This window comes from Chiloscyllium punctatum, chromosome 9 (assembly GCF_047496795.1).
Source record: "Chiloscyllium punctatum isolate Juve2018m chromosome 9, sChiPun1.3, whole genome shotgun sequence".
In the NCBI taxonomy this organism is placed as follows: domain Eukaryota; kingdom Metazoa; phylum Chordata; class Chondrichthyes; order Orectolobiformes; family Hemiscylliidae; genus Chiloscyllium; species Chiloscyllium punctatum.
In genome coordinates, this window is record NC_092747.1 from 113,760,190 (window position 1) to 113,787,113 (window position 26,924).

Here is a 26,924-nt window from a genome sequence, read left to right on the forward strand (position 1 = left end):
ACCCTATGACAGAACAGAGCTCCCACAGTACTGACCCTTTGATAGTGCAGCAATACAGCAATCCACCATTGCTGTCAGGCAAGTGCCAATGAAGTGAGTGCAGATTTACCACTGAGAATTTGAAATTATGAGGACAACTTTCATAGATCAGGTTTGTATTCTTTTGAGGAGAAGATTAAGGTGTGATTTAGAGGAGGTGCTTAATGTGAGGGGAGGAGTTGACAGGTGAGGTTGAAATAAACTATTTTTAGAGAGTCCATAGCAAGGGCATAACCTTCAAATTAGGGTGAGGCTGTTCAGGAATGATATCAGGAAATGATTCTTCACACTAGTGGGAGTGGAAATCTAAAACTCTTTCTGAAAAATCTGTCGAGGACAGTAGAAGGATGAAATGGTTGTGAACCAAGTGAAAGTATCAGTATTGATGTTGCTGAGTAATGTTTAAGCAAGGATATGAATGATTAAGATGCCAAGGTGAGTAAATTACGATTCTGATCTGCCATCATTTATTGTATGATGAAACAGGCTGGATGAGCTGAACGGCCCCCTGATCTTGTTTTCATTAAACAATAACGCAGTAGAAAGGACATGAAAGGACCAACTCAATAATTGGTCTCAGCAGTACATCGCATCTCCAAGAGCTCACACTTGGAAATTGTTGATGTGTTTTCAATTGTATTTTGTGTTTATATTTTCTAATAAGCATTCCTGGTGGATCAGATCTCCATTGGCAATGACTCTGGACAAATTAGCAGTGTTTGCATTGCCATGTCCAGCAGTTAATGAGATGGATAAGCGGGCCAGCACTATAATAGTGCACCATAAGGTGACTTGTCCTCCTGTATTTTTTTCCTTGCAGAGAGGCTCTCAGGTTTCAGCTCCCAGTAAAACTTAATCCACTTTGGAATTGATTTACATTTTTGGATTGTTTCCAATTGTGGATTGGTTAAGGGGAAATTGTGTAGTTTAGTTGATAAATTTGTAATTTGGAGATTCTGCATTGATGTCTTCATTAAGAGCCATGTTGAAAACGGTTTCAGTGCAGAGTCTGTTTCTTAACCCTGGGTTTAAAACTTCTGTTCAATTGCATTTACAATAGCTATTAACTTAAGTCTGTGATTTGGTAAAGTTGCTGGTCTGGCTAATGTGAAGTTGAAACGATTTAAATTGGGATGTGCTATATTGAAGGTGGGTCTAAGACACAGATCTGACACTTGAGTATGTGGGCTGTATCCTGTCACATTTGATCTCTGGGATTTCAACCTTGACATTGATGATGATTTTGAGAATATGCAAGTGGAATGGCCAGGCTAAGGCCACTCAGAGTCTTGAGCCTGTTCAATCAGATCAGGACTAATATACCTTCCCAACAACAACAACTTGCTCTTTAACATAATGAAATATCATAAGGTGCTTCAGAGGAGGATTACCAAACAAAGTTTTGATACTGAGCCAAATCAGATGATAATAGAACAGCTGATCTAAAGGTTGGTTAAAGAGCAGCTGAAAGGAGGGATGAGAGTAAAGCATCAGAAGAATTTAAGGAGGGAATTTTAGACCTTAGGGCCGAGGGAGCTAAAAACATAGCCATCAAAATCAGGGATAAGCAGCACCTTCATTCCCTTAATACCCTTACTATAAAAATCCGTTGATCTATGCTTTTCAAATTTTAGCTATTGCCCATCTACATTTTGGGAAGGAAGTTCCAGCTTCTAATTACCTCTTGTCTCTTGTCCCTGAAATGACATCACCTTATTGAGTGCGAAATGCTGTATGAAATATGAGTGTAGAATGAACACCTGATCCTTTCTCTGGTATCTGTCCATCTTCAATTGTCTTTATGTGCACATTTTTTTTTAGTACAGGAATTTGTGGCGATCGTACTTTGTAAGTCAATTCTGAACAAATGACAGCAAATTATTTTTTCCTGTTTAGATCAAGAAACAGATCTCAGTTTTATAGCTTTTGTCCAAGACACGTTCAGCATAGATGGAGACAATTTGACCAGTTGTGTCTTTGCTGGCTCTCTACAAGAGCTTCTTTGTACCACATACCTTCTTAAATCGTGTTATTCATGTGTAACAACCTTGTTTCAGATTTAACTGCCTCAATTTCAAACATGAAGTACAGTTCTATCTTAGTGTTGTCACAATTAATTCTGCCTTCATAATATTTCCCTATAGGTAAAAACAATGACTGCAGATGCTGGAAACCAGATTCTGGAGTAGAGTGGTGCTGTCTGAACTGCTGTGCTTTTCCAGCACCACTCTACTCAAGAATAATATTTCCCCATAGCCTTACAAATTATTCCCTTTCTGATATTTACCCTTTTCCTTTTGAAATTTACTTCCTTTGCACTTTCAGGTAGCTTATTCCCCGAAGAGTTTCTTTTAACTAAAAGCTCTCATTCGAGGTACCTGGAGGGAAAGCTTACTCTGATTCTGATTTTGATTCATTCATGGACGAGGGTGTCACTGGCAAGACCAGCATCTATTGCCCATCCTTAATTGCCCAGAGAGCAGTTAAGAGTAAGCCACATCGCTGTGGGCTTGGAGTTACATGTAAATCTGACCAGGTAAGGATGGCAGTCTCCTTCCCTAAAGGATACAGGAAGGGAAAAAAGTTGCAGATATAGTCACAGAGAAGGGTTAACACCAGGAAAGGTAAGAGAGATAGGCAGGTAGTGCAGGAGTCTTCTGTGGCTATCCCCATTTCAAACAAGTATGCTGTTTTGGAAAATGTAGGGGGTGATGGATCCTCAGGAGGTGCAGAACGTTCTCAAGGGGGAATGGGCCCAGCAGGGGGGTTATTGTACGCATTGGAGCCAACGACTTCAGAAGGAAAATGGATGAGATTCTGAAGGGAGAATATAGAAATAGGCAGGAATTTAAAAAGGAGGTCCTCAAGAGTGAGGGTAAGAATAGGAGGTTGGAGCAGGTGAGTGCATGGCTGAGGAGTTGGTATATGGGAGAAGGATTCACATTTTGGATCATTGAAATCTCTTTTGGGCTAGACGTGACCTGTACAAGAAGGACGGATTATACCTGAATTGGAAGGGGACTAATATACTGGCAGGGAGATTTGCTAGATATGTTGGGGAGGCTTTAAACTAGTAAGGTGGGGGAATACGACCCAGGGAGATAGTGAGGAAAGAAATCAATCTGAGTCTGGTACCGTTGAGAAAAGAAGCGAGTCAAACAGTCAGGGCAGGCAGGGACAAAACAGAGAACAACGAAGGACTGATAAATTAAACTGCATTTATTTCAACACAAGAGGCCTAACAGGGAACGCAGATGATCTCAGGGCATGGTTAGGAACATGGGACTGGGTTATCATAGCAATTACAGAAACATGGCTCAGGGATGGACAGGACTAGCAGCTTAATATTCCAGGATACAAATGCGACAGGAAGGACAGAAAGGGAGGCGAGAGAGGAGGGGGAGTGGCGTTTTTGATAAGAGGTAGCATTACAGCTGGACTGAGAGGGGGATATTCCCGGAAATGCATCCGGGGAAGTTATTTGTGTGGAACTGAGAAATAAGAAAGGGATGATCACCTTATTGGGATTGTATTATAGACCCCGAATAATCAGCGGGAAATTGAAAACCAAATTTGTAAGGGGATTTCAATTATCTGTAAGAATAATAGGGTGGTTATGATAGGGGATTTTAACTTTCCAAATATAGACTGTGACTACCATAGTGTTAAGGGTTTAGGTGGAGAGGAATTATTTAAGTGTATACAAGAAAATTTTCTGATTCAATATTAGATTAGATTACTTACAGTGTGGAAACAGGCCCGTCGGCCCAACAAGTCCACACTGACCCTCCGAAGAGCAACCCGCCCAGATCCATTCCCCTACATTAACCCCTTCACCTAACACTATGGGCAATTTTAGCATGGCCAATTCACCTAACCTGCACATCTTTGGACTGTGGGAGGAAACCAGAGCGCCCGGAGGAAACCCACACAGACACAGGGAGAATGTGCAAACTCCACGCAGACAGTTGCCTGAGGCGGGAATTCAACCAGGTCTCTGGCACTGTGAGGCAGCAATGCTAACCAATGTACTACCGTGCCATGTGGATGTACCTACTTGAGAAAGTGCAAATCTTGGGACATAAGGGAGGGTAAGTGACTGAGGTGTCATTGGGGGAGCATTTCGGGGCCAGTGATGGAAAAGGATAGACCAGATCTAAAAGTTGAAGTTCCAACTTAGAGGAAGGGCAATTTTGACAGTATCAGGCAAGAACTTTCAAAAGCTGATTGGGGGCAAATGTTCACAGGTAAAGGGACGGCTGGAAAATGAGAAGTCTTCAGAAATGAGACTGGTAGGTGTAGGAAATACTGGATGACTAAAGAAATTGAGGATTTGGTTAAGAAAAAGAAGGAAGCATATATCAGGTATAGACAGGATAGATCGAGTGAATCCTTGGAAGAGTATAAAGGCAGTAGGAATTTACTTAAGAAGGAAATCAGGCGGGCAAAAAGTGGATATGAGATAGCTTTGGCAAGTAGAATTAAGGAGAATCCAAACGGTATTTACAAATACATTAAGGACAAATGAGCAACTAGGGAGAGAATAGGGCCCCTCAAAGCTCAGCAAGGCGCCCTTTGTGTGGAGCCGCAGGAGATGGGGGAGATACCGAATGAATATTTTGCATCAGTATTTACTGTGGAAAAGGATATGGAAGATATAGACTGTAGGAAAATAGATGGTGATATCTTGCAAAATGTCCAGATTACAGAGGGGGAAGTGCTGGATGTCTTGAAACGGGTAAAGGTGGATAAATCCTGAGGACCTGATCAGCTGTACTTGAGAACTCTGTGGGAAACTAGAGAGGTGAATGCTGGGCCTCTTGCTGAGATATTTGTATCATCGTTAGTCACAGGTGAGGTGCCGGAAGACTGGAGGTTGGCTAATGTGGTACCCCTGTTTAAGAGGGGCGGTAAGGACAAACCAGGGAACTATAGACCAGTGAGTCTGACGTTGGTGGTGGGTAAGATATTGGTGGGAATTCTGAGGGACAGGATGTACATGTATTTGAAAAGGCAAGGACTGATTAGCGATAGTCAACATGGCTTTGTGCATGGGAAGTCATGTCTCACAAACTTGATTGAGTTTTTTGAAGAAGTAACAAAGAAGATTGATGAGGGCAGAGCAGTAGATGTGATCTACATGGACTTCAGTAAGGCGTTCGACACGTTTCCCCATGGGAGACTGATTAGCAAGGTTAGATCTCATGGAATACAGGGAGAACTAGCCATTTGGATACAGAACTGGCTCAAAGGGTGGTGGTGGAGGGTTGTTTTTCAGACTGGAGGCCTGTGACCAGTGGAGTGCCACAAGGATCGGTACTGGGTCCTCTACTTTTTGTCATTGACATAAATGATTTGGATGCGAGCACAAGAGGTGCAGTTAGTAAGTTTGCAGATGACGCCAAAATTGGAGATGTAGTGGACAGCGAAGAGGGTTACCTAAGATTACAACAGGATCTTGATCAGATGGGCCAATGGGCAGAGAAGTGGTAGATGGAGTTTAATTCAGATAAATGTGAGGTGCTGCATTTTGGGAAAGCAAAAATTCGCAGGGCTTATACACTTAATGGTAAGGTTTTAGGGAGTGTTGCTGAGCAAAGAGACCTTGGAGTGCAGGTTCATAGCTCCTTGAAAGTGGAATCGCAGGTAGATAGGATAGTGAAGAAGGCGTTTGGTATGCTTTCCTTTATTGGTCAGAATATTGAGTACTGGAGTTGGGAGGTCATGTTGTGGCTGTACAGGACATTGGTTAGGCCACTGAAGGAATATTGCGTGCAATTCTGGTCTCCTTCCTATCGGAAAGATATTGTGAAACTTGAAAGGATTCAGAAAAGATTTACAAGGATGTTGCCAAGGTTGGAGGATTTGAGCTAGAGGGAGAGGCTGAACAGACTGGGGCTGTTTTCCCTGGAGCGTCAGAGGCTTATGGGTGACCTTATAGAGGTTTACAAAATTATGAGGGGCATGGATAGGGTAAATTTGCAAACTCTCTTCCCTGGGGTGGGGGAGTCCAGAACTAGAGGGCATAGGTTTAGGGTGAGAGGGGAAAGATATAAAAGAGACCTAAGGGGCAACTTTTTCACGCAGTATGTGGTACGTGCATGGAATGAGCAACCAGAGGAAGTGGTGGAGGCAAGTACAATTGCAACATTTAAGAGACACTTGGATGGGTATATGAATAGGAAGGGTTTGGAGGGATATGGGCTGGGTGCTGGCAGGTGGGACTAGATTGGGTTGGGATATCTGGTCGGCATGGACGGGTTGGACTGAAGGGTCTGTTTCCATGCTGTACATCTCTATGACTCTATCTAATACCAACATTGCTGGCAACATAGGAAGAGGAAAAAGCCATTGAGCGTCTCCAGTCTGTTCTGATATTCATTTGGATCATGCTTGATTCCACCTATCCACCTTGGATTGTGAACCTTTCGTATGTTTGCTGAATAAACATCTATCAGTTTCAATTTAGAAAGTTTTCATTTCATGCGCAGCTTTAGCAGCATTTTTGGGGGAAAGAGTTCTGGATTTGCACCACCTTTTCTGTGTCCAGGAGGCAGAACAGGTGATCCATTTTACCCTTGAAGGAGTTATTTCAATATTAATACGTGGAAACATTATTTTAGCACATGGGAGAATCTGTAGTCAGATTCACACAGGAGACAGTGGAAACAGTTCGAGTTGATTAATTTAAATGCAAATTAGAGAGATTTCTCCCAGAAGATAATACTTAAGGCTCCAGTGCATGAGTAATTTGAGACATGAGCATGCTTGGGTGTGATATTGGACCTATTGTTTCAAGAGCTCTACCACTGTGTATTTTCCTGAATGGGATGGTCCCTGGTCTTACGGTGTCTTACTGTTTCAATACAATATGGGGCGACACGGTGGCACAGTGGTTAGTACTGCTGCCTCACAGCGCCAGAGACCTGGGTTCAATTCCCGCCTCGGGCAACTGTCTGTGTGGAGTTTGCACATTCTCCCCATGTCTCCGTGAGTTTCCTCCGGGTGCTCCGGTTTCCTCCCACGGCCCAAAGATGTGCAGGTTAGGTGAATTGGCCATGCTAAATTGCCCGTGGTGTTGGGCGAAGGGGTAAATGTAGTGGAATGGGTCTGGGTGGGTTGCTCTTCGGAGGGTTGGTGAGGATTTGTTGGGCCGACGGGCCTGTTTCCACACTGTAAGTAATCTAATCTAATCGAACTAGTTGGAGTGGGGTATGAGAAATAACTAGAATGTTTTGTGACGCTTCTCCAGTTGTGACATTGCTGATTCATAGAGGTACCAAGAAGATAAATCAGTAACAAATCAGAATCACAATGAATTTGTCTCACTGACTCCTCATCTGCAGTTGAACCAAGGTGGCTGCACGCTTGATCTTGAGTTTTGTAGTTTTGTGGCTGATTCTAATTAAATAAAAATGAAGCAGAAATTACAACGAAGGGAACTGTACTCCCTCTACTGCAGAGATTCTCATCCTGCTGTTTCTATTTAATATTCACTACGAGTCAACTCCATATCTGATCTGTTCAGAAATTTTATTTAATGGGCAATAACATTTGGAAAGTTCAACATAGCAAAAACCTTCTGAGTGGTCAGGTTGCAGTTTAACATAGAATCTATGAGGGGAGTGAAACGGAGAAGCAAGAAGACATACAGAGGCTGGCTGTATCAATCTTTCTGTCTTGCCTTTCTCTGTAAATTTGCTCTCACCAAATTTCTGTTGAAACGGCAAAAACATTCAATTCATAGATACGAAAGAAATAATTGTAAAACCCAAAGGCAACCAGAAAGAACCCAGGTCGAACCAAGAAATCCGTGAACTGATCATCATGATAGAGGTGACATCGAGGCTTCATCAAGGAATCGAAAAGATTGTGTAAGCACCCCATCTAGTTTTTTGGTTTGGGGTGCTCATACAGAGTTAAGTTCCCTGACTCTTTTTTCTCTCTCTTCTCATGAGATTTGTTTTGTCTGTTCATTTTTCTTGTGTGTCTGTGTGCATGCGGGAATTTTAAAAGGGGTAAAGTTTAAGAAACATAAATTAGGAATCTTGTTCTTTTACTGTGTTTGGTAACATTAAATGTTACAATAAATTGACTTTTTATTATTGTTATTGAAGACTCTGGTAAGGTTTGCTTTTAACCTCATCAGCAATCAATCAGAGACAAATTGGGAGTTTTGGTAAGTTTTTTTAAATATTAACATCTGAGGTGATTTTTCATAGTGGAACTTGATTTCCAGCACACTGGAGTAGTGACATAGTACTCAAAAAAGGAATAGTTTGCTCCTTAGTTATTTATCTCTTCAGCAACTTGTCCAAACAGAGTCTAGTTGGCCAGTCGTTTGGAATCATGCTATAAATAGATTGTTTACTTTTGTAACTGTGAAGATGTACAAACTGTTTCATTGGCCACTTAACACTTTATATCACCCTGAGAATGTGAGGAGCAACTCTGTAATGCAAGTCCGCTTCTTCCATTGTGCTTATTATGTACAGGAACATCTATGGTCTTTAAAGTTGAATGACCAAGCACTCTGGGCAGTAAGGATCTTAGTATTTTTCCGTCAACCCATGTGTGTGCAGCAGGTTCACAGATGTCATCATTTGAGAGTGATAGAATGTTACTGCATGGAAAGAGAGCTTTCAGCCCTTTGTGTCTGAGCTGGCAATCAGGCATCTACCTACGGGGAGGAGATGGCCTAATGGTATTATTGCTGGACTGGTAATCCAGAGATCCAGGTAATGTTCTGGGGACCCACAGTCCAAGGATGTGCAGATCAGGTGATGTGGCCATGCTAAATCGCCCATAGTGTTGGTTGTATTAGTCAAAGGGAATGGGTCTGGTGGGTTACTCTTTGGAGGGTCAGTGTGGACCTGTTGGGCTGAAGGGCCTGTTTCCACACTGTCGGGAATCTAATCTAATCTACTCGAATGCCATTTTCCAGCATTTGGCCCATAGCTTTTGATGCTGTGGTGTTACAGGTATTCATTTAAGTATTTCAAATGTTGTGATGATTCCTGCCCCTGCCACCACTTTAAACAATGAGTTTCAGATTTTCACCACCCTCTGGGTGAAATCTTTCTTTCCCTCTTAAATCCCCTCTCATGCCTTGACCACTCAGTGAAAATTTTCATCCTATCTACCCTGTCGGCATCCCTCATAATTTTGTAGACCTCAATCCAAACCTCACTCAGGCTTCCCTGCTCTAAGGGAAACAACCCCAGCCAACCCTAGCTTCTCTTTATAGATGAAATGCTCCAAACCCAGTGAATCTTCACTGCTTTGTCTACAGTGCAATTATATCCTTCCTCAGTGGAGAATTGTGGAGACAAGAACCACACACAGTACTCCAGCTGTATCCTAACTGGTGTTATGTCCATCCCCATCATGACCTCCTTAAGAAACAAAAAAAAACTGCAGATGCTGGAAATCTGAAACAGTAATAAAGAACAGAAATTGCTGGAAAATCACACCGCCGTTCAGAGGAAAGGTCACTGGGCCTGAAAAGTTCACTTTGGTTTCTCTCCACAGATGCTGCCAGACCGGCTGAGATTTTCTAGCGATTTTTGTTTGTGACCTCCTCACTTTTGGCATTCAATGGCTAGGTATCCACCATGTGGGCACTGTCTTTTTGAGAGGATGGAAATTGGAGTGAGAAAATAATCACCAATTCGGGGAACAGGCAGGAGAATGGAGTTGAGGCCAAGATGAAATCAGCCATGATCGTATCAAATGGCAGAACAGGCTCAAGGGGCTGAATTACCAACTCCTCCTAATTCTTATATAACTAAGAAAAAATACTTAACTTTGTTAAGTTAAAATGAATGAACATTGTTCCGATGAAGCAAGTTTTTTCATGAATAAAATGGGGGCAAGAAGGAACAAGAAGGCCCATTCTGGAATGATTGCCTTTACTGAGAAAGTCTAGGACAAGGGAGCTTAACCTTAAACTTAGAGATAGGGTGATGACAGGAAGCACTTCTTCACAAAAAGGGTAATGGAACTTTGAAACTCTCTTCCCTAAATAGCTGATGAGGATGTGGATTAATGTATGGTGCTGAAAAATGTGTTGCTGGAAAAGCGCTGCAGGTCAGGCAGCATCCAAGGAGCAGGAGAATCGATGTTTCAGGCATAAGCCCTTCTTCAGGAATGAGGAAGGTGTGCCAAGCAGGCTAAGATAAAAGGTAGGGAGGAGGGACTTGGGGGAGGGGCGTTGGGAATGCGATAGGTGGAAGGAGGTTAAGGTGAGAGTAATATGCTGGAGAGGGGGTGATAGGCCGGAGAGGTCGGGATGAAGATTGCAGGTCAAGAAGGCGGTGCTGTGTCTGAGGGTTGGGACTGAGATAAGGTGGGGGGAGGGGAAATGAGGAAGCTGGAGAAATCTGCATTCATTCCTTGTGGTTGGAGGGTTCCTAGGTGGAAGATGAGGCGCTCTTCCTCCAGGTGTCGTGTTGCCATGGTCTGACAATGGAGGAGGCCAAGGACCTGCATGTCCTTGGCGGAGTGGGAGGGAGTGTTAAAGTGTTCTGCCACGGGGCGGTTGGGTTGGTTGGTGCGGATGTCCCAGGGGTGTTCTCTGAAATGTTCCGCAAGTAGGCGGCCTGTCTCCCTAATGTAGAGGAGGCCACATCGGGTGCAGCAGATGCAGTAAATGATGTGTGTGGAGGTGCAGGTGAATTTGTGATGGATATGGAAGGATCCCTTGGGGCCTTGGAGGGAAGTGAGGGGGGAGGTGTGGGCGCAAGTTTTGTATTTCTTGCGGTTGCAGGGGATGGTACCTGGAGTGAAGGTTGGGTTGGTGGGGGGTGTGGACTTTCCGGAACGCTGATAGGGGAGGGGAGAGAAAGATATCCTTGGTGGTGGGGTCTGTCTGGAGGTGGCGGAAATGACGAAGGATGATACGATGTATCTGGAGATTGGTGGGGTGGTAGGTGAGGACCAGTGGAGTTCTGTCCTGGTGGCGATTGGTGGGGCGGGGTTCAAGGGCGGAGGAGCGGGAAGTGGAGGAGATGCAGTGGAGAGCATCTTCATCCACGTCTGAGGGGAAATTGCCGTCTTTGAAGAAGGAGGCCATCTGGGTTGTTCGGTATTGGAATTGATTAATGTATGGTGTCAATATTAAGATTAACAGATGGGATTGTTGACTACAGATATGGCATTGGTGGGTAGATGTGAGTTAAAGCTGTAAATCAATTGTGACCTAATTAAATGACTGAACAGGTTTGAACTGGCCTTCTCATTTTCCTGTGCCCTGACTCTATACATAGATTTTTTGTTTTGTTACCGGATGAATTAAACCATTCACGAGCATTTTCATGCTGGGTCAGTTTTAGGCTGGAATTGGAAAAATGCAGGGCACGGTGTTGCATATTGGTCTTGACATGTATGGGTAAGAAGGGCTTGACAAAGTCAATGAACGAGCTCCTTGCAGATAGGTTGCAGGCAAATGAGGCTTTCTCATTTCCTCCCTCCCCACCCTCAATTTTCACTCAGCCTCACCCTTTAGGGACTGACTGGCATTCAGATGTGGACCCGGCTCCGTTAAATTGCAGATTTTGTCTGACTACCTATCACCATGGCAACCTGAAACCAAAACAGCTACATCAAGATTTACAAGAAACACAGCATCACACATTTTGTTTTGCTGACAAACTCGGCAGTTTGAAATCAGTGTGTGTGAGGACCAGCTGTTAAAGCCAACTCCTGCAGTGACTCGGGGGTTGGGGGGGGGGGGAAGGGATTTTCGATTCATGTCCGACACTCAGTATAATCTCGTTGGCTCTGAGTCATTTGTTTTGTAGGTGTAGAGTGTGTACAATGCAATTTAGGAGATTAGCTAATACTGATCATTTATAAAATACCTTTCACAGCGTTAATTAGCAACAAACTTCAACACCCATCCACGTGAGACAAGAGGGCAGACTTCTAACAACTTTGCCAAAGTTTTAAAGAGTGTCCCAAAGGTAGGGAGGTGGGGTGAGGTGGGGTAGGGGGAGAGAGTGAGAGAGATCCATAGGGAATTCCAGAGTTTAGGGACTAGACAGTTGCAGACATGGCCATCATGAGTGGAGTGTTAAAAATCGAGGATGGACTGGGGATCCCAAATTGGAGGTGTGTCAAGATCCCAGAAAATTGTATGGCTGGAGCATGTTATAGTGAATAGGGAGAGGTGAGTGAGGTCATGAGGGAATTTAAACACATGCAGAAGGGAGCTGAATGGTCAGAGGCCATTGCACCTGAGTGAGCACGGGGATGATAGAATCTCTACATTGTGGAAGCAGACCACTTGGCCCATTGATATTACACTGATCCTCTGAAGAGCATCCCACCCAGACCCACTCCCCCAACCTATCCATGTAACCCTGCATTTCTACCTAGCCTGCACATCCTTGGACACTATGGGCAATTTAGCATGGCCAGTCCAACTAACCTGTATATCGTTGGACATCAGGAGGAAGCCGGAGCACCCACGCAGATATTGCAAACTACACAGTTGCCTGAGGCTGGAATTGCACTAGATTCTTGGCACTGCTAATCACTGAGCCACCATGCACCCAGATGTACAGGAGTTGGTGTAAACTAGGGAATGGGCAGCAGGGATTTGGATGTGCTCAAGTTTACATAGGCTTCAATGTGGGAGACTGGCCAAAAATGCATTAAAGGAACCAAAGCTTGAATAAGAGTTTAGGTTGCAGTTGCGTTTTGAGGCAGGGACAGAGATGGCTTTTTCCAAAGTATTTACAGAATCGAAGTACCTCCTTTGGTGCAAGAAGTCAATGCTTTTGGTGATTGATGTTCTCAGCAATGGATAGGATGTGAGATTGGAGTACTGTCAAAAAAAATATGGTCCTGAATATAGCCGTTATGACATTTGGAGACTGTTTAAGGAGCAGTTGTTGCAAATGATGCACACATTTATTCCTCTGAGACAGGTAAGAAGGGGTAAGATTAAGGAACCTTGGATGACGAGAACAGAGGAGCTTCTCGTCAAAAGGAAGAAGGCAGCTTACGTAAGGTGGAAGAAGCAAGGATCTAGTACAGCTTTAGAGGGTTACAGGCTTGCTAGAAAGGAGCTCAGAAATGGATTGAGGTGAGCCAGGAGGGGGCATAAAAAAGGCTTGGCAAATAGGGTTAGGGAGAACCCAAAGGCGTTTTACTCATACGTGAGAAATAAGAGAATGATCAGGGAGAAGATAGCGTAGGGAACTTGTGCGTGGAGTCTGAGCAGATAGGGGAAGCCATAAATGAGTATTTTGCTTCAGTTTTCTCTGAGGAAAGGGACCTTGTTGTGAATAAGAACTTTGAGGAGCTGGGGTACAGGCTTGACCAGATCAAGATTGATGAAGTTGATGTGCTGGAAATTTTGGGAAACATTAAGATTGATAAGTCGCCAGGGCCAGACCAGATTTATCTTAGGCTGCTCTGGGAAGTGAGAAAGGAGGTTGCTAAGCCGCTGGCGAAGATCATTGCCTCCTCACTCTGCACAGGGCCGTACCGGAGAATTGGAAGGAGGCGAATGTTGTTCCTCTTTTCAAGAAGGGTAATAGGGAAATTCCTGGCAATTATAGACCAGTCAGTCTTACATCTGTGGTCAGCAAAGTTTTGGAACTTCTGAGTGATAGGATCTCTGACTATTTGGCAAAGCATAGCATGATTAAAGGCAGTCAGCATGGCTTTGTGAGGGGCAGGTCATGCCTCACAAATCTTATTGAGTTCTTTGAGGAGGTGACAAGACAGGTCAACGAAGGTCGAGCAGTGGATGTGGTGTATATGAACTTCAGCAAGGCATTTGATAAGATTCCTCATGGTAGGCTCATTCATAAAGTCAGGAGGTATAGGATACAGGGAGATTTGGCTATCTGCATTCAGAATTGGTTGGCTGACAGAAGGAAGAGAGTGGTTGTAGATGGAAAGTATTCTGGAGGTCAGTGTTGAGTGGGGTCCCGCAGGGCTCTGTTCTTGGGCCTCTGCTCTTTGTAGCTTTTATAAGTGACTTGGATGAGGAGGTTGAGGGGTGGGTTAGTAAATTTGCAGATGACACAAAGGTTGGAGGTGTTGCCGATAGTATCGAGGGCTATTGCAGGCTGCAGCGCAACATAGTCAGGATGCAGAGCTGGGCTGAGAAATGGCAGATGGAGTTCAACTGGATAAATGCGAAGTGATGCATTTTGGAAGATCAAATTTGAATGCTGAATATAGGATTAAAGACCGGATTCTTGATAGTGTGGAGGAACAGAGGGATCTGGGTGTGCAAGTATATAGATCCTTCAAAGTTGCCACCCAAGTGGATAAGGTTATTAAGAAAACGTGTGGTATTTTGGCTTTCATTAACAGGGGTATCAGAGCCGCGAGGTTTTGCTACAGCTCTACAAGTCCCTGGTGAGACCACACTTGGAATATTGTGTCCAGTTCTGGTCGCCCTACTATAGGAAAGATACAGAGGCTTTGGAGAGGGTGCAAAGAAGGTTTATCAGGATGCTGCCTGGACTGGAGGGCTTGCCTTAGGAAGAAAGGTTGAAAAGGCTCAGACTTTTCTCTCTGGAGAGAAGGAGGAAGAGAGGAGACCTGATCGAGGTGTACACAATAATGAGAGGAACGGATAGAGTCAATAGCCAGAGACTTTTCCCCAGGGCAGGATTGACTGGTACGTGGGGTCATAGTTTTAAGATATTAGGAGGAAAGTATAAAGGAGATGTCAAAGGTAGGTCCTTTACGCAGAGAGTTGTGAATGCATGGAATGCGTTGCCAGCTGTGGTGGTGGAAGCAGAGTCATTAGGGACATTTAAGCGACTGCTGCACATGCACATGGATAGCAGTGAGGATTACATTAGGATTAAACCTCGGCACAACATCGTGGGCCAAAGGGCCTGTTCTGTGCTGTACGTTTCCATGTTCTATGTCCTATGCACAAGTCAGGAGTTAGAGTGCAATGGAACCTTACTCTGATCTAAACTTCAGTTCCTGTACTTTTATAGAGACAGTGAAATAGCAGAAATAAATGTTGCCCAGTTAGCAGCCATGGTAATGTGAAATCTGGTTGTGGAATTCCGGTTGGCATTGTGCTTGATCCCATTGCTCATTATATCAATTTATTCTGCAGAGTGTTTTTTTCTGTGTTGGGGTCTCCTACGAACTTCATAAGTCTTTCACTGTCTCCACATACCATTTCAAGGAGACAACCCTGTCTCCACTCAATCCCTCAATCCCTCCAACACTAATCCCAATCCACCTCTATTCCAACCCAATCTCACTTCTAACCCATCTTCACACCAATTTATCAGCTACTCCAATTCTAATTTCAATCTGTCTTCATCCCAAGCCAACCAATCCTGACTTTGCTGTGGTCCCCAACCTCATATTCTATCTCACAGGAACTTAATGTCCTACTTAGCCCCATCTCCACACCTACTCAACACACTCTCCTCAATGGCAAATTAATCTTTGCTATCACGGTCCTCGCTTCCCAGATAGAATTATTCATTATGCTCGACCGAATCTCATGGACGATCAAAGGTAGCTTGGAGATTTTTAGCATTCCTTCCAGGGAAAGGGGAGGTTCTGGGAAAACCTCACTTAGAGTCATAGAGATGTACAGCATAGAAACAGACCCTTCGGTCCAACCCGTTCATGCCGAACAGATAGCATAGTCCCACTTGCCAGCACCTGGCCCATATCCCTCCAAACCTGTCCTTTTCATATACCCATCCAGATGCCTTTTAAATGTTGCAATTGAACCAGCCTTCACAACTTCCTCTGGCAGCTCATTTCATACATGTACCTCCCTCTGCATTGCCCCTTAGATCTCTTTTATATCTTTCCCCTCTCACCCAAAACCTATGCCCTCTAGTTCTGGACTCCCTGACCCCAGGGAAAAGACTTTGTGTATTTATCCTATCCATGCTCCTCATAATTTTGTAAACCTCTATAAGGTCACCCCTCAGCCTCCGACGCAGCAGGGAAAACAGCCCCAGCCTGCTCAGCCTCTCCCTATAGCTCAAACCCTCCAACCCTGGCAACATCCTTGTAAATCTTTTCCTTTCAAGTTTCACTACATCATTCCGATAGGAAGGAGACCAAAATTGCACGCAACATTCCAACAGTGGCCTAACCAATGTCCTGTACAGCTGCAAAGTGACCTCCCAACTCCTGTACTCAATACTCTGACCAATAAAGGAAAGCATACCAAATGCCTTCTTCACTGTCCTATCTACCTGCGACCTCACTTTCAAGGTGCTATGATATTGCCTATCCCCAGGGGTCAGTCTGAATCTTACTGCACTGCTGAAGCCTTTGGGCTGGTGTTGTTAAGTAGCAGCTTGCAGGATCTTGAATTGGCATTGATGATGATGAAATAGTGATATTAGTTCCAGTGGGAGGAAAATGTGGAGGTAATGGTGCCCCTTGACATTGCTGCTTTTGTCCTTTGGCAGTGGAGTATGCGGGGAAGGTGCTAAATAACAAGTTGCAGTTTTAGACAATGTGTTGCAGCCCATGGTGCACTGGTGGAGAGGGGCAAGATGTTGAATTCCATTGTAGGGGCACAGATCAATATGATCTACGTGGTGGGGCTACATTACTTTCAGTAGAAGCGTCATAAGTGAGAGTCCTTGTCACAAAGCCATCTGTTCAGGATCAGATCCAAAGATTAATCCGACTATTTTCTCTTCTTGGATTGCAGAGCTGGGAAAAAGACAAAACATCCACTGCGGTCACTTGGAAACTGTTGTTCTGTATGACTAACTACGTTGTTGTTTTCTACAGACATTGGTGTTGGAAGTGACTCAGTATGTGCCCGCCACCAATCCCATCATATCAAGTCAGTTGATTCCCTGGCTGGATCACATTTATCGCTTGGAAGAACTTCAAAAAACCTTCCGGGGAAGTATCGAAGTTTGGTGAGTGAGTTTTGAACCCCGGAAAGGGTGCAATAGAATTTCAAAAGGGGGAACTGAGAAAAGTAGAATGAGAAAACTCTCAAGTTGATTTTTGTAATTGGTGGGATCATTGCAGGAAGAATTGCACCCAAAATAAAAGAGTCAGCTCCTCATGGGTGAACCTTTGTGAAATACTCTCCATTGGCCCACATATTATCCTAAGTTTTTCAGCCGAGAGTTCTGTTGAATAAACTTTCCAAAGATGCCCTGCAGTGCACGCCTCTAACAAACTAGGACTGTATTAGAAAAATGAAATGCTCAGGCATCCTCAGGGCTCTAACATCTTATTCTTTGTTTTGCTCTTAATTACTCACCTTGTATTTTTAGCTGTTTGTTGCACTTTGACTTTAATCTTCAAGATGACTTACTGATTTGTTTGAGCTGAGAACATCCCTGTTATTCTCCCTATGTGGCTCTGTAGGCTCTCATTCCAATAAATCTCCTCTGTATCATCTCCAAGATCTACTCAGAATTGAACACATGTCCTCCAACTGACATATGACCAGTGGTTTATAGAGGTTGACTTTTTATACAAAATGAATTCTTTTTACAAATCTCGTTTCATTAAATATTCCTTTCTCTCTTTAAGGACATGACTGATAACAGCAACCATCACATGATTGTGAAAGCAAAATTCAACTTTTATCAGACCAATGAAGATGAACTCTGCTTTACCAAGGGCGATGTTATCCATGTGACCAGAATTGAGGAAGGAGGCTGGTGGGAGGGGACAATAAATGGCAAAAATGGATGGTTCCCCAGCAATTACGTCAGGGAAATAAAGTCTAATGGTAAGTAACCAAGTTAAGTAATAAGTAGATCTGAAATATTCAAATACCTCCAAAGGAAGCAGTTTTGTTTTCCTGGTCTTCAGTGCTCCCTGCAGTCTTGAGCTTGCAACTAAATTGTTATGAGGAAGTGTTCACATCAGCAGTTTCAATATTAAATCTTGATCTAAGAAAGTATATATTAACAGTGAAAACATGAAGCTTGTGCACAGAGGAGATTCTTTTTCAAAATTGCAGGATTAAATGATGCTCAATTTCAGTAAAAATTTACAAACCATCAGTAGTTGGTTACAAAAGAAGCATCCCACCTTCAGTTACCCTGAGAGGATGGTGTTAGACCTTCTTAAATCATTGGTGGTAGCTTAACATAACTGATGGATTTCTGGTCTGCGTTAGAGGAAAGTTAACTGTCAACTACATTGATGTAAGGAGGATGAAATCACTGCACAGAGGCTGGTATCCCATCATCAAGTCATCCATTATTTCCATGGGCTGTGACCAGCCAGTCCCAAGACTGGAGGAGCCTTTTTGTATCTCCTGTTTTTTTTAAATTTTATAAAACAGTACAGTTTACAAATAAGCAACTAACATTAACAGCTGTATACAGAGAAACAGCAATTTACAGGGGAGAGGAGCGGCAAAGCCAGGCCTCAAAACCCACCGTTCAACCAGTTTTTATGGAAATGAAGCCAAACCTCAAATCCCAATCTCCTGTTAATTTTTTTCTTCTTCTTCATTTTTTCTTTTTTCCTTTTTTTTCTCTTTTTCTACCCTCACGCTACCGCCTCACTGCAGTAGTGCTTATTTTTCCCCTGACCCATGTGGTCTGTGTGTAGGTGTGAGACGCAGTCAAAGACACAAGGTGAACAAGTCTTTATTCAGTTTCCACCACTTGGGAAGAAAAGAAACACCCAAGTGACCAGTGACAAGCAGTGCCTTTCACATCAAAGGGATCTCCTGTTTACTTTTTTTTATTTTTCACTTTTTTTTATTTTCTATTACCCCCACACTACTGCCTAACTGCGGTAGTGCTTATATTTTCCCCAGCACCCATGGTGTGTGTGTGCAGGTGTGAGACACAGTGAAAGACACAAGGTGCATGAATCTTTATTCAGTTTCCACCACCAGGAAGCAAAGAAACATCCGAGTGGCCTGTGACAAGCAGTGCCCTTCACATCAAAGGGATCTCCTGTTTATTTTTTTCTTTAACAGGAAGTCGGACACACCTGTTCTTTTTTTTACAGAACCCCTGACCCTCCTGTTTATTTATTTTTTTCTTCTTGAGTGTGTGCAGGAATGAAGATCTCCTGTTAATTTTTTTGTTTTTTTTCCTTTTTCTCTTTGTTTAACCCCCACACTACCGCTTAAGTGCTTATTTTTTCCCCAGCACCCATGTTGTGTGTGTGTAGGTGTGAGACACAGTGACAGACACAAGGTGTACGAATCTTTATTCAATTTCCACCACCAGGAAGATAGGAAAACACCCGAGTGGCCAGTGACAAGCACTGCCCTTCACAAAGGGCAATCTCCTTTTTTTTATTTTATTAAACAAATTACAAAAACAGTTTACAACAAACAGTTACATTTACAGCTGCATACAAGAGACAGCAATTTTACAAGGGAGAGGAGCAGCAAATCCAGGCCCCAAACCCTACCGTTCAAACAGTTTACAGGGACATGAGGACAAACCTCAAATCCCAGTTTCACATATAAAGATATAAAGAGACATCAACAATGACATTTATACATTAGACAATACTGTTACATGCAGACAATACAGACCCAGCAAGCCCCCGCCCCTCCCACCTTCTGACCACTCTAAGGCAGCCCTCCCCCACCCACCTTCTGGTTCTCGGTCCACCCCATACCCCTTTCAGTTCTCGGTCCGCCCTGACACACCTTTCGACCACCTCTAGGACAATCTCCTGTTTTTTTTGCTGCGTGAGACACTTCTGTTTTTTTTTTGGTTTTTTTTCTAAAACCCCCACACTACCACCTAACTGTGGTAGTACTTATTTTTTTCCCCAGCACCCATGGTGTGTGTGTGTGTGTGTGTGCAGGTGTGAGACACAGTGAGAGACACAAAGTGCACAAATCTTTATTCAATTTCTACCACCAGGAAGATAGGAAAACACCCGAGTGGCCAGTGACAAGCAGTGCCCTTCACATCAAAGGGCAATGCTGTGTGATCAAACAATCTCCTGTCTTTTTTTTTCTTCTTTTCTTTTATATTAACCCCCACACTACCGCCTAATTGCGGTCGTACTTATTCTTTTCCCCAGCACCCATTGTGTATGTGTGTGTGCGCAGGTGTGAGACAAAGTGAGAGACACAAGGTACACGAATCTTTATTCAATTTCCACCACCAGGAAGATAGGAAAACACCCGAGTGGCCAGTGACAAATCTCCTGTTTGTTTTATTTTCAAGCAGTGGCCCTTCACATCAAAGGGCAATGCTCACACCTGTTTTTTTTTGCAATGCTGTGTGATCAACTCCTGTTTTTTTTTTCTTAACCCCCACACTACCGCCTAACTGCGGCAGTGCTTATTTTTTCCCCAGCACCCATGGTGTGTGTGTGCAGGTGTGAGACACAGTGAGAGACACAAAGTGCACAAATCTTTATTCAGTTTCCACCACCAGGAAGATAGGAAAACACCCGAGTGGCCAGTGACAAATCTCCTGTTTATATCTGTCAGCCAGGGCTCTGTGATTGTCCCAGGTTAACAACTCCAATCAGAGAACTCATAGTCAATGAGATCCAACTGCTCATGTTCCAGTCACTACAGAGGCGTAATGCACAGACCCAGACAGGATTAGAATAGCAGCTTTCTTTTCTGTAAAGAGTATTAGCAAATCTTTTGGGTTTTTAACAGTAATTGACTACTTTGTAATCAATTGAATTGAAACAATTTATTATTAGTAGAGTTTTGCACTTAAACCTTCTGTGATGCTGTCTTTGGATGAATTGAGAAACTGAGGTCCCATGTGTCGTCTCAGGTAGACGTAAAAGATCCTTAGCACGATTTGAGGAGTGCAGGGCAAATTACCCTGAGCCAGTATTTATTTTTCTTTTCCATTGTGGGAGCTTTCTGAGTACAAATTGACTGCTGCATTTCCTGCTTTACAATACTGATTGCACTTCGAAAAGTACTTCATTCTATAAAACATTTTGGGACTTCCTCAGATCATGAAATGCATCACCTTACTCCTCTGTACTGTACTGCTTCTGTGTGCCATCACAAGTACTTCTGACTCAGTTTTGGGGGATTAAGTTAGCAACACAAACTGTTCCACTTTGAATTCCCATCAACTTTATCAAATCCTTTAATTATTTTAAATAGCCCAATTAGATCATACCTTAATCTTCTAAACTCAAGGGAATGCAAACTTTATTGATGCAACTTGTTGAAAGAACATATGAAATCAGAGCAGGAGTAGGCCATTCAGCTCCTCAAGCCTGCCCCACCCTTCTGCACCATCTGCCTGAGGCCTTAACTTCTCACTATTTCAAAGATTCTGTCTACGTCCTGTCGGTGATATAACTTCCACAACTCTCTGAGGTAGAAAATTCCAGACATTTCACTACCTACTGAGCGAAGAATTTATTTTGCCTCCCTATTCTGTAACCATGGTCCCTTGTTCAAGATTATCCCACTAGTAGAAACATCTTCTCGACATTTACCCTCTCAAGCCCCTTATTATCTTGTATGCTCCAATATAATTCCTCTAAACTGGAATGAATTAGAGGTCTTGCATGTTTAGCTGTTCTTAATACATTCCAGGAATCAGCCAAGTGAATCTCTTGAAATTACAGTGTATTCATTCTTAAATATAAAGAGGAAAGCTGAAGTATCTGGTCACTAAATCATCCTTTGTTTGCCAAGAGTCCTTGGCACTGATGCAGCTTCCTCAGAGCCAGGTCCATTTGAACAGGATGTCTGACACTCCTGATCTTATCTGTCAGCCAGGGTTCCCTGATTGGACCAAGTTAACAGCCCCAATCAGGGAACTCATTTTATGAGATCCACCTGACTAACCTTGTAATGATCACTACAAAAACTGGGTACAGGGTGCAGCCTCACCAACGCACTGTACAGTGTAACATGACTATGCTGTTTTTTAAATTCCAAGCCCTAGCAATAAAGACGAAAATTCCATTAACTTCTTGTTTTCCTGTTTCACCTTCAAGCTAGTGTTAGTGTTTCAAGCACAAAAACATTAAAGACTCTGTGAAGTCTTTATCCATTTACATAATAGTCTACCTTTTGATTCTTCTTGCCAAAGTGCATGACCTCACACTTTCCTAAATTAAACTCCATTTGCCAAATTTTTGCCCACTTACTCAAACTATCAATATTCCTTTTCAGATTCCTTCTGTTCTCATCACAACATCCCCACCACTTTTTTTTGTATTGTCAACAAATTTGTATACACGATTATCTGCATCCTCCTCCAAGTTATTAATATAGATAGTACATAATCGAGGACCTAAAGACTGAGTTTTGTGGAACTCCACTTGTTATGTCTTTCCAAACTGAAAATGACTCATTAATCTTTCTTGTTATTCACATGACATCACGCGTTGGGCATCGTGAGCTGGCCAATGTTAATTGCTCATCCCTTGAGAAGGTGGTGATGAGCTGCCTTCTTGAACTGTTGCAGTCCACATGCTTGAGGTTGATCCACAATGTTGTTAGGGAGGGAATGCCAGGATTTTGACCCAGCAACAGTGACGGAAAGGTGACAATGGGGACCTTGCAGGTGGTGGTGTTGTTTCCATGTATCTGTTCCCCCTGTTCTTCTAGGTGGAAGTGGTGTGGGTTTGGAAGGTACTGTCTAAGGATCTTTGGTGAAGTTGTGCAGTACATCTTGTAGATAGTACGCACTGCTGCTACTGAGCATTGGTGGTAGAGGATGTGGATACTTGCAGATGTGGTGCCAGTCAAGTGGGTTACTTTATCCTGAGTGTTGAAGTTTCTTGAGTGTTGTTGAAGTTGCACCCATCCAGGCAAGTGGGGAGTATTCTATCACACTCTTGACTTGTGGCTTGTAGAATGTGGGCAGGCTTTGGGGAGTCAGGATGCGAGTTACTCGTGCAGTAATCCTAACCTCTGACCTGCTCTTGCAGCCACCATGTATATGTGGCGAGTCCAGTTGAGTTTCTGGTCAATGGTAACCTCCAGGATGTGATGGCAACACCATTGAATGTCAAGGGGTATTGGTTAGATTGTCTCTTAGTGGAGATGATCATTGCCTCACATTTGTGTGGTGTGACTGTTACTTGCCGGTTGTCAGCTGAAGCCTGGACATTGTCCAGATCTTGTTGAATTTGAACGTAGACTTCTTCAATAACTGAGGAGTTGCAAATGGTGGTGAACATTTTACGATCATTGGCGAGTACCTTCACTTCTTTCCATATGATGGAGGTAGGTCATTGATGAAGCAGCTGAAGGTGGTTGGGCCTAGGACACTACCTTGAGGAACTCCAGAGACATTCTGGAGCTGAGATGACTGACCTCCAACAACCACATTCATCTAATGTACTAGATATGACTCTAACCAGTGGAGAGTTGTCCTAACGCCAGTTGATTCCATTTACTAGGGTTCCTTCATTCCATGTTCATTTGAATGTGGCCTCGATGTCAAGCACTGTCTCTCGTACCTCAACTCTGGGATTCAGCTCTTTTGTGCATGCTTGCATCAAGGTTGTAATGAGATCAGGAGCTGAATGGCCCTGGCAGAACCCAAACTGGGTGTCACTAAGCAGGTTATTGCTAAGCAGGTGCTGCTTGATAGCACTGTTGATGACATCTTCCATCACTTTACTGATGATCGAGAGTACATGGATGGGGGAGTAACTGACCAGTTTGGATTTGTCCTGTGTTTATGCACAGGTCTTACCTGGGCAATTTTCTACATTGTCATTTACATACCAGTGTTGTAGCTGTACTGGAAGAGTTTGGCTAGGGGAGCAGCAGTCATGGAGCACAAGTCTTCAGTACAATTGCTGGAATGTTGTCATAGCCCGTAGCCTTTGCAATATCAAGTGCTGGAAACCATTTCTTGGTATCATGTGGAGTGTATTGAATTAGCTGAAGATTGTTATCTGTGATGCTGGGGAGCACTGGAGGAACCTGTGATGGATCATCCACTCAGCACTTCTGGCTGAAGATTGTTGCAAATGCTTCAGCCTTATCTTTTTCACTGATGTGCTGGGCTTTTTCATCATTGGGGATGGGGATGTTTGTACACCCCCATCCTCCAGTGAGTTGTTTAATTGACTATCATCATTCAGATGCTTAGATCTGATCTGTTAGTTGTGGGATCACTTAGCTCTGTCTGTCATTTGCTGCTTATGATGATTGGCACACATGTATTCCTGTTTTATAGCTTTATAATAATGCTGTAGCTGTGTGGCTTGCTAGGCCATTTCAGAGGCCAGATGAGAGACTGGAGCCGCGTGGCTGAGGATAGTAGATTTCCTTCAGTGAAGGACGTTAGTGCACCAGGTGGATTTTTTTCAATTCCTGATGAAGGGCTGATGCCCGAAACGTTGATTCTTCTGCTCCTCAGATGCTGCCTGACCGGCTGTGCTTTTCCAGCAACACACTCTTGACTTTGATCTCCAGCATCTGCAGTCCTCACTTACTCTGGGTTTTTTTCGACTATCAACAATGGTTTCATGATTATCCGTAGATTTTTAATTCCAGACAATTCTTTTTATTAAATTCAAATTTTCCCATCTGCTGTGGAAGGATTCGAACCCAGACCTCCAGACATTAATTGGGATTCTGGCTTAATAGCGATAATACCACATGATTGTTACTCCCCTAACTCTCTTTCTTCATGTTAACTCATACTCAACCTATGCTGATACATCACTGCCAATACTGTGAGCTCCTACCTTGTGCAATAACTTTCTGTGTTGCGCCACATCAGATGCCTTTCAGAATACCTCTGGTGTCATAATTCAACACTTTGATCCTCAGTGTCATTATGGTGAAACTGCTATATCAAATGCAAGGCCTTCTTGAGATGTGTTTCCCACAACTGAATGTCGTTACTCCAGATAGGGTTCCTCCCTACCTAAAGTTTGGGTAACTTAATATAACTTGTACTCTTTTGTATTCTAGCCCCATTGTGATCATTCAAAGGCATTTTAAATTATATTTTGTGCTTTAAGTGATTGCTCATCCATAGATTGTAAACCCACTCTCAAGGTGGAGGAATGAGGTGCCAGAGGAAGTGGTGGAGGCTGGTACAATTACAACATTTAAAAGACATCTGGATGGGTATATGAATAGGAAGCGTTTGGAGGGATATAGGCCAGGTGCTGGCAAGAGGAGCTGGATTAGGTTGGGATATCTGGTAGGCATTGATGAGTTGGACTGAAAGGTCTCTTTCTGTGCTGTACATTTCTATGACTCAATGACTGAGTTCTCATTATCAGGTCCAAAGTGCACAGCCTTTCATTTCCACCTGTTGCACTGCACATACCAAGCTTCTTGCCCAGTCACCTAATCTTTCCAAGTGTCAAAGATGGCACCTCTGACAGTGCAGCAACCTTGCAATCCCTGTTCTTTGCAACTCATAATTCAATGCACTGAAACTGAGATTACAATTGCAGTTTACTATGTTGGACATTTTCAATTATGAAGTCTAAATCTGAGAACCTGCTTCTTAGCAGCACTGTTGCTGGGGTACCTGAACCAGGTGAACATCAGTACCATCTTCACCAGGGCAGTTAGAAATGGGCCAAGCCATCACTTATTGCCAGTAGTGCCTCTGTTATAAAAAAGGATTTAACTGGACACTGTCATGAATATCAATGCGAAGCTGCTGCATAGAGTAATCCTCATACATTCAGAAAGCAGTACAGTCTGGCCTGGACAAAGATGTTGTCACTGATGACCTGTGAACAGGTCTGACCTTAAATTTCAGGTTACTATTTCATAGGCTTCTGAGTCTGGTGGCTTGAATGATGATCTTACCACAGGATTTTCACCAGAAAATACTGTCAGTCAGAATCAGCTGCACCTCCACATCCACTATTATGAAACTTGTGAAGGATTCTGGGCAATTCAAGATGGAGGATGGGAAAATATTGTGGCTCTAAGAGCTGCTCTTTTTTTAAAGGTGTTTTCAGTGTTGGAGCTGATTTCCTTGAATTCCAGAAGCAGTAATTGCTATTTTATAAGCTATTGCATTGTTTTGGAACTTTGGAGAAAAACAAAATTAAAACAATGACACTTTAAAAAGAAGGAAGAGAGTCAAAGGCAGTGACCACATGGGAAGTGTATCAAATTGAAAAATAAACCTGCACTGCTGTCTGATCCAGCAATAAATCTTCACAACGGACTGTCTCTGCTGTTTGATTTCAAGTATCTCAGAGGGTGGTGCATGTATGGAATGAGCTGCCAGAGGAAGTGATGGAGGCTGGTACAATTACAACATTTAAAAGGCATCTGGATTGGTATATGAATAGGAAGGGTTTAGAGGGATACGGGCCAAATGCTAGCAAATGGGTCTTAGACTTATTTAGGATATCTGGTCAACATAGAAGAGTTGGACTAAAGGAACTGTTTCCATACTATACATCTCTATGACTCGATGGTTGATCCAGATCTAAAAGTGTAAAGCAAAGAGCGGCTGTTCAGTTTGTCAATAGATGCAAAAATAAGCCAGGCACATATAATGTGTTATGTTACCAAATCACACAGTTGAGATAACACTTAGGAGATATCATGTCCTCTGGAACCAGCTAAGTTGCTGACTTTAGGTCCGGTCACTGGTGTTTTTAAAGAGACAGTGTAGAGGTGAGCAGTAAAGTTGGTTGCTTGTAAAAAGGAAAAACAAGAACTTGAGTGGGGCTCCATTTTCTCGCTCATGACTCTTTGGGCATCTTCATTATTAGAGTTGTGAGTGGTACAGTTGCCTTGAGAGGTCTTGTAGATTCTCTCCATCCTTCTTCTATTCTAACCCACATTTGTCCTTCTGCCGCACCCTCCCCTTCTGTTTGTGGGAGCTTGCTGTGTTTTTGTTTTAATTTTAAGGAAAATGAATGACATTTCTGTTTAATTGAGACATGGATTGGCCGGGTTTCAGATGACAATTTGTGCTGTGAGCTAAACATTATGATGTTTGTTGGTTAAAAACTTTGAC

The 26,924-nt window shown here is 43.2% G+C and overlaps 1 protein-coding gene across 3 annotated transcripts in view; it reads left to right on the forward strand.

The window, feature by feature from the left end:
• Positions 1 to 26,924, forward strand: part of LOC140481625 (rho guanine nucleotide exchange factor 7-like) — a 141,276-nt gene that overhangs the window by 40,030 nt on the left and 74,322 nt on the right. For all 3 annotated transcript variants that reach the window (XM_072578112.1, XM_072578113.1, XM_072578114.1), the window contains 2 exons: positions 16,801 to 16,934; positions 17,563 to 17,764. In XM_072578112.1, the coding sequence (XP_072434213.1) occupies positions 16,801 to 16,934; positions 17,563 to 17,764 (336 nt within the window). The remainder of the gene's footprint in view (positions 1 to 16,800; positions 16,935 to 17,562; positions 17,765 to 26,924) is intronic.